Source organism: Gadus chalcogrammus, chromosome 20, assembly GCF_026213295.1.
Source record: "Gadus chalcogrammus isolate NIFS_2021 chromosome 20, NIFS_Gcha_1.0, whole genome shotgun sequence".
Lineage (NCBI taxonomy): Eukaryota > Metazoa > Chordata > Actinopteri > Gadiformes > Gadidae > Gadus > Gadus chalcogrammus.
Window position 1 is genome coordinate 14144772 of NC_079431.1, and position 15006 is coordinate 14159777.

A 15006-nucleotide genomic window follows, 5' to 3' on the forward strand; every position below is an offset into this window, starting at 1 on the left:
CACGCCCGCGCACACACACAGAGAGACATCTTGGCCCCAGCAGGGGGGAGGGTGAGCGCCACATGCTCCCCTGACACACAACCCCTTCACCCCTCTCTCCACAGGGACCTACCTCCCCCCGCTCCTCCTCCACCCCCTACCGCGCTTCTCTCCCTCTGGGGAGGAGGGAATGTGTGTGTGTGTGTGTGTGTGTGTGTGTGTGTGTGTGTGTGTGTGTGTGTGTGTGTGTGTGTGTGTGTGTGTGTGTGTGTGTGTGTGTGTGTGTGTGTGTGTGTGTGTGTGTGTGTGTGTGTGTGCGTGCGTTAGGGCAGGGGCGGGGGGGTTGACGGCGGGGCTGAAAGGTTCTACTTACATCCCAAATCTCCAGGCTACGTGATTGTCTGTGATCCAGCTGGGGGGAGAGAGAGAGAAAGAGAGAGAGAGAGAGAGTCAGAGAAAGAAAGGGAGAGATAGAGGGAGAAAAATGGTGTGAGTAAAATAAAGAGTGGAAAGAGAAAAAGAGCAAGAGCTGGAAAAGAAGCAAGAGAGATGGAGGGAGAGAGAGAGCAACAGAGATGGAAAAGGTGAGAGAGGGAGGGAGGGAGAGAGAGAGAGAAAAAACGAGGGAGAGAGAGAGAGAGAGAGAGAGAGAGAGAGAGAGAGAGAGAGAGAGAGAGAGAGAGAGAGAGAGAGAGAGAGAGAGAGAGAGAGAGAGAGAGAGAGAGAGAGGGGGGAAACGACGTGCAGCTGCAGCTATTAATAAGCAGGGAGAGCGGGAAGGGAACGGAGCCCAGAGATTAAGGCTCTGTCCCAATTTGCTTTGCACCGCTTCCTCCCTCCCTCCCTCTGACCGCCCCCTCCCCCCTCCTCCCCGCTCCTCCCCGCTCCTCCTCTCCGTCTGAGCTGCCTCGCAAACACAAACCCCCCCCCCCCCTTCCCACCCCCCGCACTGTTTTTAATGGCAGAGTTTCTCCCGCTGCCCAGGGATGGATCAGTAATTGGCTATTTTGGAACACTGCATCGGGTAAAGGAAAAAAATCACATTCAAAGAGCACAGGGGGCACAGAAAATTTGATTATTATTATTTCTTTACTTATTGTTTCATCACCTCTAATTGGAGGGAAGGAACGTTGCTTCGTTACTGACTATGGACAGGCACGGTAGAGGTTGTCGGTTTGTACGTACCACCAGGCTCCCGCCGGACCGTAGCAGCCCTTCAGCAAGGGCAGGACAGCCATGATGAGAGGCAGCCCCCAGGCGGTCACATGGTACAATCTGCGCTCAGTGAGACGCACACACACACACACAGACACACAAGAAAAAAGTAAATAAATAAAGGGAAGAAGGGAAAAGAGAAAGGATGAAAGAAAGACACAAAAGAAAGAAAGGAGATTCATTACTACTTCAGTGAAGGCCCAGATCTGCATGTACTTCTAAGCAAAGTAAAAATCTATATTCCGTGACCGAGTCCTCTCCGTCTCAGAGCGGAATCCGCCCAGACTGGTTTTGGGGCTCAGACAGATGCCCATAAAAGTAGACTTCCAGTTGGCCTGGGTAATTTCAATCCTAATTACATCGCTCTGATCTGAGGGAGGGTGGCGTAAGCAGGGCCCGTTAAAATGATTGAATGAGCCGTGTGCTAATCCAAACCGCGCAGAGCGCACTAAAAGTGATCTGCCCTAGAACTCAAAGCATATTATTTGGCCGTGGAGACCGGGCCGCTGTAGTGAGCGGTGGGAGTCCAGTATTATGCAATAGATGTCAAATATGTGGGGACATGTTGCGTTGGGTCCATTGTCTTTTACTTAATAAAGCACTTTGTCTTACTCCTGGTTGGAGAATCACAATTTAAAGGCAAAGTAGCGCATTTATACAGTACTCATATAGAATTAATAACAAGTAAATCTGTACCTAAAAGAAACTGAAAAACACAATCGCGGCATGTCAACTCCAACACATATTTTATCCTAAATATATATTGTGTCTATTTCTATTTCAGGAGGAATACCAATTAATTTGATCAAAACATGCCCCCCCCCCCCCCCCTTCAAACACACAGCTGGAAATAATGGAACATCACAACACATCTGAAACTGCCAGCGAGTCTGTGCGTGTGTCTTTGGATGTCTGTGTGTTTATGTGTCTGACTGTTCAAATGAGCACATGTGTGCCTGAGACTGAGGCTGTGCGTGTGTGTGCTGGTGTGTGTGCTGGTGCTCGTGCTGCGGTGGTGTATGTTATGTGAGTATGTGTGTCTGTGTGAGTGTCTGCACATGTGTGAGTGTGTGTGCAATAGTGTATATGTTAACTTGTGTATAGTGTTAGTGTGTTGGCACATATGTTTGAGTGTGTGTCTGCTAGTCTGCGGCTGTGTGTATCTGTGGTTGTGTGTGTGAGCAGCAGTGTATGTTATTTATGCTATCGGTGTGCGTTTGTCTGTGGCTGTACATTATGTTGAGTGTGCACGTGTCTGCGGCTGTGTGTTTGTGTGTGTGTGTGTGTGTGTGTGTGTGTGTGTGTGTGTGTGTGTGTGTGTGTGTGTGTGTGTGTGTGTGTGTGTGTGTGTGTGTGTGTGTGTGTGTGTGTGTGTGTGTGTGTGTGCGTGCATTTGTCTGTGGCTTTATGTTATGTTGAGTGTGCCCATGTGTGTGCATATCTGCGGCTGTGTGTGAGTGCGTGTGAATGGGAGTGCGTGTGAGTGCGTGTGTGCGTGCGTGCGTGCGTGTGTGTGTGTGTGTGTCTGTGTGTTTGCGTACGTGCGCGCCTGTGTTTTGTGCGCTTGTGTCTGCGTGTCTGCGTGTGGTCGTGCGTGTTTGCGTGCGTGTGTGCAGATGAGGTGCTCCGGGGTCCCGGGGTGTGGGCGCGTCAATACTTGATAGAGCGAGCCACGGCCCCCCGGTCAATAGAGTGGAAGTCCTGCCCTGACTGCTTCCAAGTGCGGTCAATCGAGCGACAGACGAGCCGCTGACACACACTCGATCGCCCTCCACACACACACACAGACACACCCGCTCGCTCTCTCCTACTCCGAGGGGTATCGTATTTCTGATTCTGTCTTTCTCTCTCTCTCTCTCTCCCACACTCTCTCTCTGTCTCTTCCCCGCTGTCTGTATCTCTCTCGCTTCCTCTCGCTGTCTCTCTCTCCGTCTGCCTCGCTGATGGACAGAAGTGTGATAATGTGTGGGAGGTGAGAGACAACGCTGTGGAGTGGTTGGAAATAGAACGGAAAGCTGGTGGGAGAGAGACTATACGAATGAATGGACACAGGGAGAGAGAGAGTGGGTTGGGCAAAGAGACAGAAAGAAAGAGAGAGATATCCAAAGGAACGACGCAGATGTAGGAGAGAGAGAGAGAGAGAGAGAGAGAGAGAGAGAGAGAGAGAGAGCGGGAGAGAGTGCGGGAGAGAGCGAAAGAGAGAGTGAAAGAGAGAGAGACCAGAGGATACAAATGGTGAAATCAGCGCTGCCAATCTGCGGCTTGCCGACAAGGGGAGGAGGCTTGTCAGGAAATCGATTGTTGAGACACACACACACACAAACACAGGCTCCAGCACACACACAGGCTCAAGCGCGGGTGCAAACACACACACCCACACACAGACACAAACACACACACACCCACACACACACACACAGGCTTAAGCACACACACAAACACACAAATATACAGGCTCTAACACCACACACAAAATAACAAACACACACACACACTCACAAAGACAAACACATGCATACACACAGGCTTAAGCACATACACACACACACACACAAACAAACACAAGCTCGAGCTCACACACACACACACACACACACACACACACACACACACACACACACACACACACACACACACACACACACGCACACACAGACACATACAGCAGTCTGCGGAGTGGTGGAGCGGTGAGGGGAAGATGACGAGGTCCGGAGCTCAGCACAACATGGCCTTAATGAAGCACAGCAGGACCCCCACACACACACACACACACACACACACACACACACACACACACACACACACACACACACACACACACACACACACACACACACACACACACACACACACACACACACACACATCCACTCACAGAGGCTTATATAGTTCTCTATCTCGCCCCCCTCTCTCTCTCTCGCCCCCCTCTCTCTCAAGGCTCGATCTATTCTCCTTTTTTCTCCACAGCTGAATTCATTGCCTCCCCTCTCAACCCCCCATTTCATTTCTATCTCTGTGTCCTCTCTGCACCGCACGCCGCGTGTGTAATGTGCTTCCCGCCACAGAACCCCCCCGCCCCATGCCCCCCTCCACCTCTCCCCGCTGCCTGCGCTCCGCACGCTCATCCATCCCGGTCTCCGCTTCCTCCGGCGATTTGTTCATTCATAAACCATCAGCCTACGCCTTCAAAGTGCGTCTTCCAGTGTGTGTGTGTGTGTGTGTGTGTGTGTGTGTGTGTGTGTGTGTGTGTGTGTGTGTGCTTCTGTGTGTGTGTGTGTGGGGCTGGGTGCGTTCATGGTGCTGAGTCCGTGGAGTGCGTCTGCGTGTGTGCACGTTGAAGGTTTGCGCTGTGTGTGTGTGTGTGTGTGTGTGGGAAGGGATGTGTTTGGGAGTATGTATGTGTGTGTCTGCGTGTGTGCATGTTGAAGGTGCGCGGTGAGTGTGTGTGTGGGAGGGGGTTTGGGTGGCTGCAGCAGGTAATTGTGCATGCATGTTGAGGATGCCAAACGCAAGTCGCGCTCCTTCTGCATAAACACATAGCTCAGACCTGAACCCCAGAAGCAGCCCCACACACACACACACACACACACACACACACACACACACACACACACACACACACACACACACAGGTAGGTAGCCAACGTGAATCTGTCTATGTGTATGTGTGTGTGTGTGTGTGTGTGTGTGTGTGTGTGTGTGTGTGTGTGTGTGTGTGTGTGTGTGTGTGTGTGTGTGTGTGTGTGTGGCTGGGTGTGTGTGTATGTGTGCGTCTGCTTGAGTGTGTGTGTGTGTGTGTAGTCCCCTGGCGCTCTCCTCTTGCTAAGCTCCAATCTATTAGAGTGCTGCCTGGCTTTTTTCCCCCCATTTTTCCTCTACTTGTTTTTTTTTCGAGCCCGTAGCAAACACATCCACCCACAGCACACACACAGACACACAAACACACACACACACACACAAGGCATGCAATCATAACCACACACACACACACACACACACACACACACACACACACAGGCACACACGCATGCAAAATGCAACACAAACACTCACACGCACTCTCCCGGACCCATTGTATATTAAATGTGCATGTACATGCACAGAAACACACAGAAACACACACACAGAGTTGATGAAGGCTGTGACAGGACACCGGAGGTATGAGTGGTTCAGTTCCGTCCCCCCCAAGCTGTCAACCATGCCGTAAACCCCCTTCCCCACACACACACACACAAACACACGGTCAATGAGTTATACAACCCATTATATTGTCTGCTTTATTACTAATCAATATGAGGAGCTCCCATGTGTGTGATGGGGGGAGGTGGCAAGCCCCTCATGCACACACACACACACGCACACAAGCACGAACTCACGCACTCACACATGCAAGAACGCAAAAAAACACGCAAGGAAGCCTCATCAAGTATGCAGGATATACGAGGAACACGATTAACTATGCAAACTGAGTCACGCATAAAAACTGCCCTAATTCCCCCCCCCTACCTGCACGTACCTGAAGCAATTTACCGTTCCGTGTCCGTGTCAAAGGCTCTCCACGCCAAAAATAAATAAAAATGTAGTGAAACATGCACGCACACGCACAGACACACGGAAGGACACACAAACACACACACATTCACACTTACACTTGAGGGTGCTCGTGGGAGTTTGAGCGACAGAAACAGAAAGCTGTGAAGTGCGAAGACGAGCGAACGGCCGCACACACACGTGCGAACACACACACACACACGCACACACACACACACACACACAATCACACACATTCAAAGGCTGCCGCTCTCTCCCTTTTCAATTAGAGCGTCGTCTGTCTGGAACAGGAGAAGGGGGGGGGGGGGTTGCTGATGCTCGAGGGAGAGACCCAACACGCCGCTCCCAACACAACACACACACAAACGTATGCATGCACGCACGCACGCACACACACACTGATGATTTACAAATGTGTGGTCCACGGATACACACACACACGCACACACAAAGAGAGAGAGAGAGTTAGCAGGAAAGACCCTAGGCGGCCGACAAGGACAGTCACTGGCTGTTAATTCAAAAAGAGCGGTCCCCTCTGTACCCTCCCCCCCAGCCCCCCTTTCTCCCCCCCCTTCCAGACCACCACTCACGTCTCATATCTGCTGGTGCTGATCTCTCTGACCAGGTTGAGGTAGAGGTTAAATGTGATGAGGCAGACCCAGGCCAGGGCACACCAGTCTGTGGGGAAGGAGAGGGCGGAGGGGGGGGGGGGGGAAGAGAGAGAGAGAGAGAGAGAGAGAGAGAGAGAGAGAGAGAGAGAGAGAGAGAGAGAGAGAGAGAGAGAGAGAGAGAAAACAAAGGAAGGTCACAATGCAACATACCCACCCAGCTGCACAACACCAACCTCCAGGCTTGTGTGGGTGTGTGTGTGTGTGTGCGTGCATTTGTGTGTGTGTGTGCAAGTGTGCACACATATGCATTCTACTTGTATGATAAATGAAGGCCCATTCAGCAGTAATATGAGGGAAACTTGTGGCTGATGGTGATGGATGAGAGGGGGAGCGGGGAGAGAGAGATAATGATGAACTATGGAGAAACAGGACGAGATAACACAACGCTGGGGGTGGAGCCAAAAAGAGAAAGGCAGAGAGAGCATGTGAGAGAGAGAGAGAGAGAGAGAGAGAGAGAGAGAGAGAGAGAGAGAGAGAGAGAGAGAGAGAGAGAGCGAGAGAAAGAGAAAGAGAAAGAGAGAGAGAGAGAGGCGCGCATGGTGAAGTGCTGCAAAAGACAGGAAGAGAGGAGCGAAGGAGAGGTGTAGTCAGCAGGGAGACGAGGGGATGAAAACATGGTGAGCCACAGAGACGGGAGACGCTCCATAGTCTGCTTCCCTATTCCCCTTATTCTGCATCCACTCACTTTCTGCTATTCCTTTATCGTTTGTGTGCGCCTGTCTGTGTGCGTGTGTGCATGTGTGTGTGTGTGTGTGTGTGTGTGTGTGTGTGTGTGTGTGTGTGTGTGTGTGTGTGTGTGTGTGTGTGTGTGTGTGTGTGTGTGTGTGTGTGTGTGTGTGTGTGTGTGTGTGTGTCTTTGTGTGTGTGCGGCTGTTTGAGAGAGAGACACTGTCTATCTATAGTATTTGACATGACAGGCAGGGCCAGCCGTCAGATTGATGGATTTGCAGAACCACATACACAACATACCCCCCCCCCACACGCACGCACGCGCACACACACGCGCTGTACACTAGGTATATTATGCAGGGGCAGATTTATTTTTTTTGCAATTTTGCTCTGAACGTCACATGATGTAACCCACCAGCAGCCGGGGGCTTTCAAGAGCATATGATGCAACGCTATAGGCTGGTCTTGACTGCATCAAGTCTCCTGCATGGATCGCAGGTCAAGATGGGTGGGTGGGTCAGTGTGTGCGCATTGTCTAAGTTTTAAAAGAAAATGAATGGTCAAATGTCATATGTGCATTCGCCCCAGAGCCACAGAGGCCGAGGGCAAGCTCAAAATTAACGCTGGCATGTTTCATCCTTGAAACCTCACTGCGAATCTTGCTTTACAGATTTCACTCAAGAGCCTCTTCACACCGAAACCGTCAATAGTTGGCATTTTTCGAAGGGCAAATGTGCTCATCAAAGAATGGATGGCCTGGATGAATGGCAGCTGTCTGACGCCATCTCGTTCAATACGGAATACAAAGTTCATGATCCCGACCCGTGTACCAACACCCTGGCGTTGCATCAACTGTGGCATTTCTGAACCATTTGTAAGGGTTTATATTCCCAAGCACTGGTAAAAAAACAGTCCGATCACCAAGCTAGGTTATCGACCGATGTGTGTCAAAATGTCCAAATAAGTTACATTTCTTTGCATTGCTGTGAAATTATTATATAGGCATACTGCACTGAAGCATCCCGTGTAGAATAAATTAAGACGGCATGAATTGTCTGACGGCTGTAGGGCTGCAAGGCTTTGCTCTGAAGGAGTCTGGCAAACAAACAAAAACGATGGTCGCCACCCTGTTGCACAACACAGCTTGAACGCTGCGCTCTTGGTAACATATGGCGACATGCGACCATGCTGTAACTCGGCTGGTTACAAGACAGGGCGGAGAAACTGGAAGCACTCCATTTCCTCAAACAGAGCCCCAGGAGAACATTTGTGACAGCTTTTGGGTGGCACACATTATTCTGCCGATTTGTCAATAGGAAACGTTTGTGATTGGCGCAGCTTTAACGACTTACACAACGATTACTTTGCGCATCAGATTGTCACAGTGTCGCGTGACGTGCTATTACACAAACCACTGATTTGTGTTACCAGATAAATTGCGAGGGGAGTAACCTTGGCTAGAGCAGGTGGGGAGCTTAATCCTGACATTGGATGACAGACATACACACAAATCCAGGAATCCAGAGTGTTGCGCGTGTAGGTGAGTGCAGGGGCCCTTGTTTGTCCACACATACAGCTCCGTGTCACTGTCTCATTAGCGACCGTCTAACGAGGCTTGCTTGCTTGGGCGCGTCAGGGGTAACAGGGGCTAAGAGCGCTAAAAAACGCAACGGAGCTGGCCTAATGACAACCATTTCCTAGAGCATGGCCCGGCTGTCTTTGGCTGGGGAGCAGAGTGTCATGTTGGCATGTTTGTGGATGTGTGTCTGCGTGTGCATGTCTGTGTATGACGTGTGTGTGTATGTGTGTGTGTGTGTGTGTGTGTGTGTGTGGGGGTGTGTGTGTGTGCGTGCGTGCGTGCGTGTTTACATCTTATCTTACCAAAGTAAGTGAGCCACAGCCCCTGAAAAGCGCACAGAAAGCCTTCCGGATGGGACTCACCCTGGGAAGAAAGAAGGCAAAAAGAGAGAGCATTGGGTAGATTTTTCCCATGTCCCCAACTATAAACGCAATTCTATGGGAGTATGTGTTTATATGTGTGGAGGATGGGGGTGTGAGTCCGTGACTGTGATTTGTGCGTGGAATCAGACAGGAGTGACTCACCATGACATATGCTGCGCTGTCAAAGAAGGCTGCTACTGTCAGGCTAAGAATCATCTTCTGCATGGGGGGGAGGGGGGGAGAGAGAGAGAGACAGAGAGAGAGAGGGAGGGAGGTAGAGAGAAAGAGTGAGATAGAGATTTTCGGTGTGTGTGTGTGTGTGTGTGTGTGTGTGTGTGTGTGTGTGTGTGTGTGTGTGTGTGTGTGTGTGTGTGTGTGTGTGTGTGTGTGTGTGTGTGTGTTTGCAGGAGCACAGAGAAGGCAACATTTCGGGGGAATTCAATAAAGAAATTAGATAGAGGAAAGGGAAAGGGAAAGAGCAAAGGAGACACGGAAAGCGAAAGAGAAAGAGAGTGGGAGGGGAGGAGAGCAGAAAGGAGGCATAAAATAACTGATAATTGTGATGGGCAATTCCATGAAACCCTGTAGATTATAGTGTGAGAGGACGTGCAACACACACATATTACACACCCATACACATGCATCTCCAGCCAATATAAATGGCCTGGAGACAAGCCTTCCCCACGATAAAGACCGACCGAACCCTGCGAAACACTTCAATTCATGGCTGCTGTTTTATTTTGAACTCCCTTTTTACTTTTGCAATGAAACCTCATTTTGGGTAGAAATCGATAAGCTAGTGGGTCACCTGAGGAGTATGGAGGGAGATGGTATTTGGTTTGCAGAAATCTGCCCACAGAGGCTCTCGTTCGGCCAGAGAGCGATAGAGTGATGGGGGTACACACATTCGCCACACACACACACACACACACACACACACACACACACACACACACACACACACACACACACACACACACACACACACACACACACACACACACACACACAGGACTGGCCTTGATCGATCTGTGTCCCAACAACCCCGCCGAGGCTGGGGGGGGGGGGGGGGGGGGGGAAGGAGCAAAGGAGAGGGCAGGAGAGTGAGGGGAGGAAGGAGGCGGAGAGGGGAGCTCTAAAGACTATCGAGTGATGGATAACCTTTCCAAAGGGACGTAGGTGAGGGAGGGGGGGGGGGGGGGGCTATGGGAAGGGGAGGAGGAGGAGGAGCGAGCGAGGCAGCCGTGCCTGCACCCCGGCGGTGAAGGAGGGCTGCGGCCGGCGGGTAATAGGATCCGTCAGAGCGGCGCACTAAGCTGTCATTTACTTCAGATTAGGAGGATAACGCCGAACTCCGCCCAACCTGACAGACCGGCTGGACACGCTTCAAACACACACACACACACACACACACACACACACACACACACACACACACACACACACACACACACACACACTCATCTGCATAAGTAGAAAGACCTTAGAAGAATTTAACTAAATTAACCTACAATATTTACTTATTTATTTTTTATTATTTAAGGTTTATTTAGACATTGTGGATTGATAAACATGAGAAGGTCGATGTGCCAGAATTTGCCAAAATGTATATTTTGCATCCATTGTCCATGGGCCGATGTTAACAGGCCAGATGCACAATAAATGAACTATACACACACAAGAAATAAAAAATAATTATACACACAAGAATTAAAAGAACTATACACACATCTCTTTATAAGTCAACAGATAAAATGACCCATTACATATAAAACATTTACTTAAGGTATAACAAACAAATGGACATAAAACACATAAAACATAAACTAAAGGTATAAAAAACAAATGGAAAAAAAATTAACAAAATTAAGAAACCAGAATAAAATAAAATAAAGCCAAGCAGTTTCGGGAAGGCAGGGTAAACATATGACAGTCAACAGATAAAACAGATAAGTAGAGTAGTTGGCAGTGTGGTAATGCGTATAATTTGTTCAATGATGACAGGTCTGGTTACGATTAGCCACTTCTTTCGATTCAATGTGAATGTGCAATATGTTTGCATGTCTCTAATGTAAGATGGTATTGTGTTCCACTCATGTGCACCTCTAATCGAAAATGCTGATTGGCCAAAACTGCTCTTTCTCAGTTGAATTACACTGGATAAAGGAAGCATTGGAATGGCATGAGGAGGAATGATTAACTAATAAAGATACATGTGTGTGGCCAAGAACAAAATAACATCTTAATAACATGGTGGGGAAACAAAAGACAGCGCTGATTTTCAAAGACAGGCCAGGAGTCAATTAACTACCTGATTGATTAATCTGTGCATTCTTAATTGTGTTCCATTACGCCTTGATTTGTCGTGGCTAATTGAGCAGATTCCTTATGGCACTGAAGCAGGAAAAACACATTCAAGCACACATGAACCCACACACCCACACAATGCCTTTGAAATTGGTACGTATAAATAAATCCTATGATTTACCTGAGCCAAAGACTGATACCTGCGCAGCAACCAGATGACAAACAGCATGAAAAAGCTAGAAAATCAGAGAGACAGAGTTGCAGGCAGAGACACACACACAGAAAGAGCAACAGGTCTGTTTAAATGCCAGGATGGCTTCGTTTTTAACACGTGACGTTAACCTACACTAAAACAACCCAAGTAATAACACATAAATAGAGTGGAGATCAATGAATTCATACTTTGCAACTGTTTTTTAAGCAATACCAAAACTATGGGTCTCTAAGAGGGAACATTGTGATGGTTAAACATTGTTTGAATAATATTAATTATATTTGTCATACACTATTGAAGGCCAAACTCCAAATAGTTCAATGAAGAAGAATTTGAAATATTCAGCAGCTAATTTAGCATTTGAACTACATTGTGTGCCTGTATACCCACCATCCAACTAATGAGAAGGTGCCCGTTGCTCGCTTCACCGTTAAAATCACCACCTGCAAACCAGACAAACAAAAGATTAGCCTCTACCATAGGACCAGGTGTTGTGGCAGGTATATAATTAACAATCTAGGATCATGGGAATGTCTCCTAGACTGATCACAGGACGAGAAATGCTTTGTTCACTAGTGTAAACGTCTTCCAAACTTCTTTGAGGCTATTTTGTGAAAGATGGGCCCCCGAGACTGATTCATCCAGAGGTAAATAATGTGTAAATATTTCCACAGTCAATAATCCCTTAAAAAATAACTTCTAGGCCTGGCCAACCATCCCTTAAAAACGGTTTGGTTTGGCTGTGGATAGCTCTAGGCCTTTCTGAAAAAGATCTAGAGGAATGATGTTGACATATTTTAACAGTGAGGCAAGTTTAATTACACATCAGTTACAAGGTGCCTAGTGAAGATTTGCAAAAGCCGGTTATTTTGGATGCTTTGCATAGAACCACAAAGTGACACATAGTAACCCTTCCTAGCAAGTGAAAATGAAGGACAGAGAGAGAGAGAATAAGGAGGATGAGCAAGGTGTATAGCAGGTTGATTTCTTAACCATATGATTCATTCCAAACTAAGGGGTCTGTCGTTGCAGCTTCTTGCATGCAATTCTAACTATGTTGTTGTGAAGTTCAGGCAGTCTAAAATAAGTAGGCTATATGTCACACAGACAGGAGTTATCTCCCTGAAGGATCAGCGATTGTTTTTGTAAGTTTATACAAGTGTATTTGTGTGTACAGGTCTGGGTGATCCGAGGAACAGTTGGGAAAGGCAACCACTTTAAAAAGTAACTGGTGCTACACTCTGGACAGCAAGCCTATATTCCTTGTAGCTTATCAACCCACCAATACCGCTCAATCCATATGTGAAAGAACAGAACAAATAAAACACATGACCATTGTTTAATTGTTTTCAGACCTTGGGACACAATGTTTAAGTTATTCTCTTGTCTTTTGGTAACATGGCAAGATAAAAAAACAAGAAAAAATAATTATGAACAAAATAAGATATGAACAGAAACCAAACACAATGACAATTACCATTTTTTTTCTTTTGATCATAGGACTTATACTGGGCAAATTTATTCAACAGAAGAATTGCTTTTTTTTTTAAATTATAACCGACAAACTACATAGAATTGGATGACTTGAATAGGGTTACTCTAGTATCCAGCGTTATAAGCAAAGAATTGGATCAGGGTCCTACATTAAAGCAGTGTTCTTTTTCCGAAAGTTAGTGGCTACCTGCCACCGTGGCTGATGAAATTGTTGGTTTGAAATTAAAATGAATTCTAAATATGTTTTAATGATTAGAGTGCTGATCTGTATGGATTGATGTTGCACGTCTGACCAACAGCTTAGCAGCAACCTAACTGATTTCAGTTTCCCACACTTTTTGTTTTTAGAAGTTACAGGTAGAGAAATCTGAGTAGTTAATACATTGCGATTAACTTAATGCAATAACTAAATGCAATGAAACACAGGACCGGGAGACGACACACACACACACACACACACACACACACACACACACACACACACACACACACACACACACAGTCTGAGAAACTGGTTGTCATCTGGTCGTGTGACGAGTTAATATGTTTCGGCAGGACAACCTTACTGGGTAACCTTACTTGTATGCATTCTGAATAAAACATGTAACCTCTATGCCTCAAGTCACAAACACAGACAATTTATTTTCTGTGTCACACATAATCAATCCGGTTTTCTTTACAATCCATGTGAACAAAGCAGGCAATTATCAGGTATATACATTTTTTACAACCACATTGCACAACATTGTTGTGCAATGTGCACAACAATTGACAATTCTGTGCACATTGCTGTGATCTGGCCCCACTAAACATTGTGTTAAGTTGACACTGACAAGGGATGAACAGCTAGTTCCGCACTAGTTTTTGATTCGTTATCGTCGCTAACAACGTAAACAAAACTTTTTATTTTGCATAAATATCTGACAGATTGTCAGCAAAGCATACGCCCACGCCAAACAATGCCGATGAATAGGCTTCATTGAATCTGTCCATCAATTAAACAGGAAATAAATAGTTCGTCAGGGCGTTGGAACTGAACAGGCAAGCTATGCTAGAAATCTCTGCTAGCCGAAGGGCTAACTTTAGCAACAAAACTGCTCTCCCGCTACTTACACATCGATAGTCGTCTGAATCTGTATTGAAAAATATGCAGCGTGAGCCGTTATTAAGCAACTTTGTAGTTTCAGCCTCCATTCTAATAGTTGTATCTCAAAGAGGACGGGAATGCAATGTATTTAAAATGTTACAGCACTTCTTCCTGCTTCTACAGTGCGCAGCGAGGGACAGAAAGGAGGCTTATATGAAACGACAACGGTTCCGTCTGTCCTTCCAGAACTATGCTATTTGACTAATCTGGCTGCTGACTTTTGGATAGGGACTTTGAATTAATATTTAAAACAAATGACTTAATCTAGGTGACTGTATTATTGAGAGAATACTAGTTGATCTATCACTTGTTTAGAGAACTACAGTTGGTCATGAGATTGAGAATCCCCGTGTCGTGTGTTTTAGATAATAGGTTGTGTGTGCTTTCTATTTATTACTTAGGATAGTGCAGGAAACTAACACTTTTGGAATTTGTTAATGACTATTAGTTCAACAAAAAGAGTTAAGTCTATCAGCATTCCACCACATATTTACAGGTCTGACTAAGCACCCACCTCTTAATTAAATGTCCTCATTGTTTGGGAAAAATCATCCAACCGGGAGGCCAACCTGCCATATAAAGAATTGTTCCTACCTTTGTTGCAGTCAGTCAATGATTCACCCACTACTAACCACTTCTGAGGTCACAAAACTTGTTTGACAAGGGAGAGATATCTTTAACTTCCATTATCTGTTCGTATTTTCTATAGACCCATGGGATCCAATTGTTACCTATTCTCCTTTGAAATTAAAATGATATATGATATGAAAGAGTTTATACTACTGCACACCCGTCTACTATTCTTAAAGCTGATCTTG

The 15006-nt window shown here is 46.8% G+C and overlaps 1 protein-coding gene across 1 annotated transcript in view; it reads right to left on the reverse strand.

The window, feature by feature from the left end:
• si:dkey-100n23.5 (cyclic AMP receptor 1) overlaps nucleotides 1–14903 on the reverse strand; it is a 21816-nt gene extending 6913 nt beyond the window's left edge. Inside the window, exons 1-8 of the mRNA XM_056580421.1 lie at nucleotides 14155–14903; nucleotides 11938–11990; nucleotides 11515–11569; nucleotides 9189–9245; nucleotides 8967–9027; nucleotides 6336–6423; nucleotides 1165–1254; nucleotides 353–391 (exon numbers count right to left, since the gene is read on the reverse strand). Coding sequence (XP_056436396.1) covers nucleotides 353–391; nucleotides 1165–1254; nucleotides 6336–6423; nucleotides 8967–9027; nucleotides 9189–9245; nucleotides 11515–11569; nucleotides 11938–11990; nucleotides 14155–14235 — 524 coding nt within the window. The 5' untranslated portion in view covers nucleotides 14236–14903. The remainder of the gene's footprint in view (nucleotides 1–352; nucleotides 392–1164; nucleotides 1255–6335; nucleotides 6424–8966; nucleotides 9028–9188; nucleotides 9246–11514; nucleotides 11570–11937; nucleotides 11991–14154) is intronic.
• Nucleotides 14904–15006: the final 103 nt, after the last annotated feature.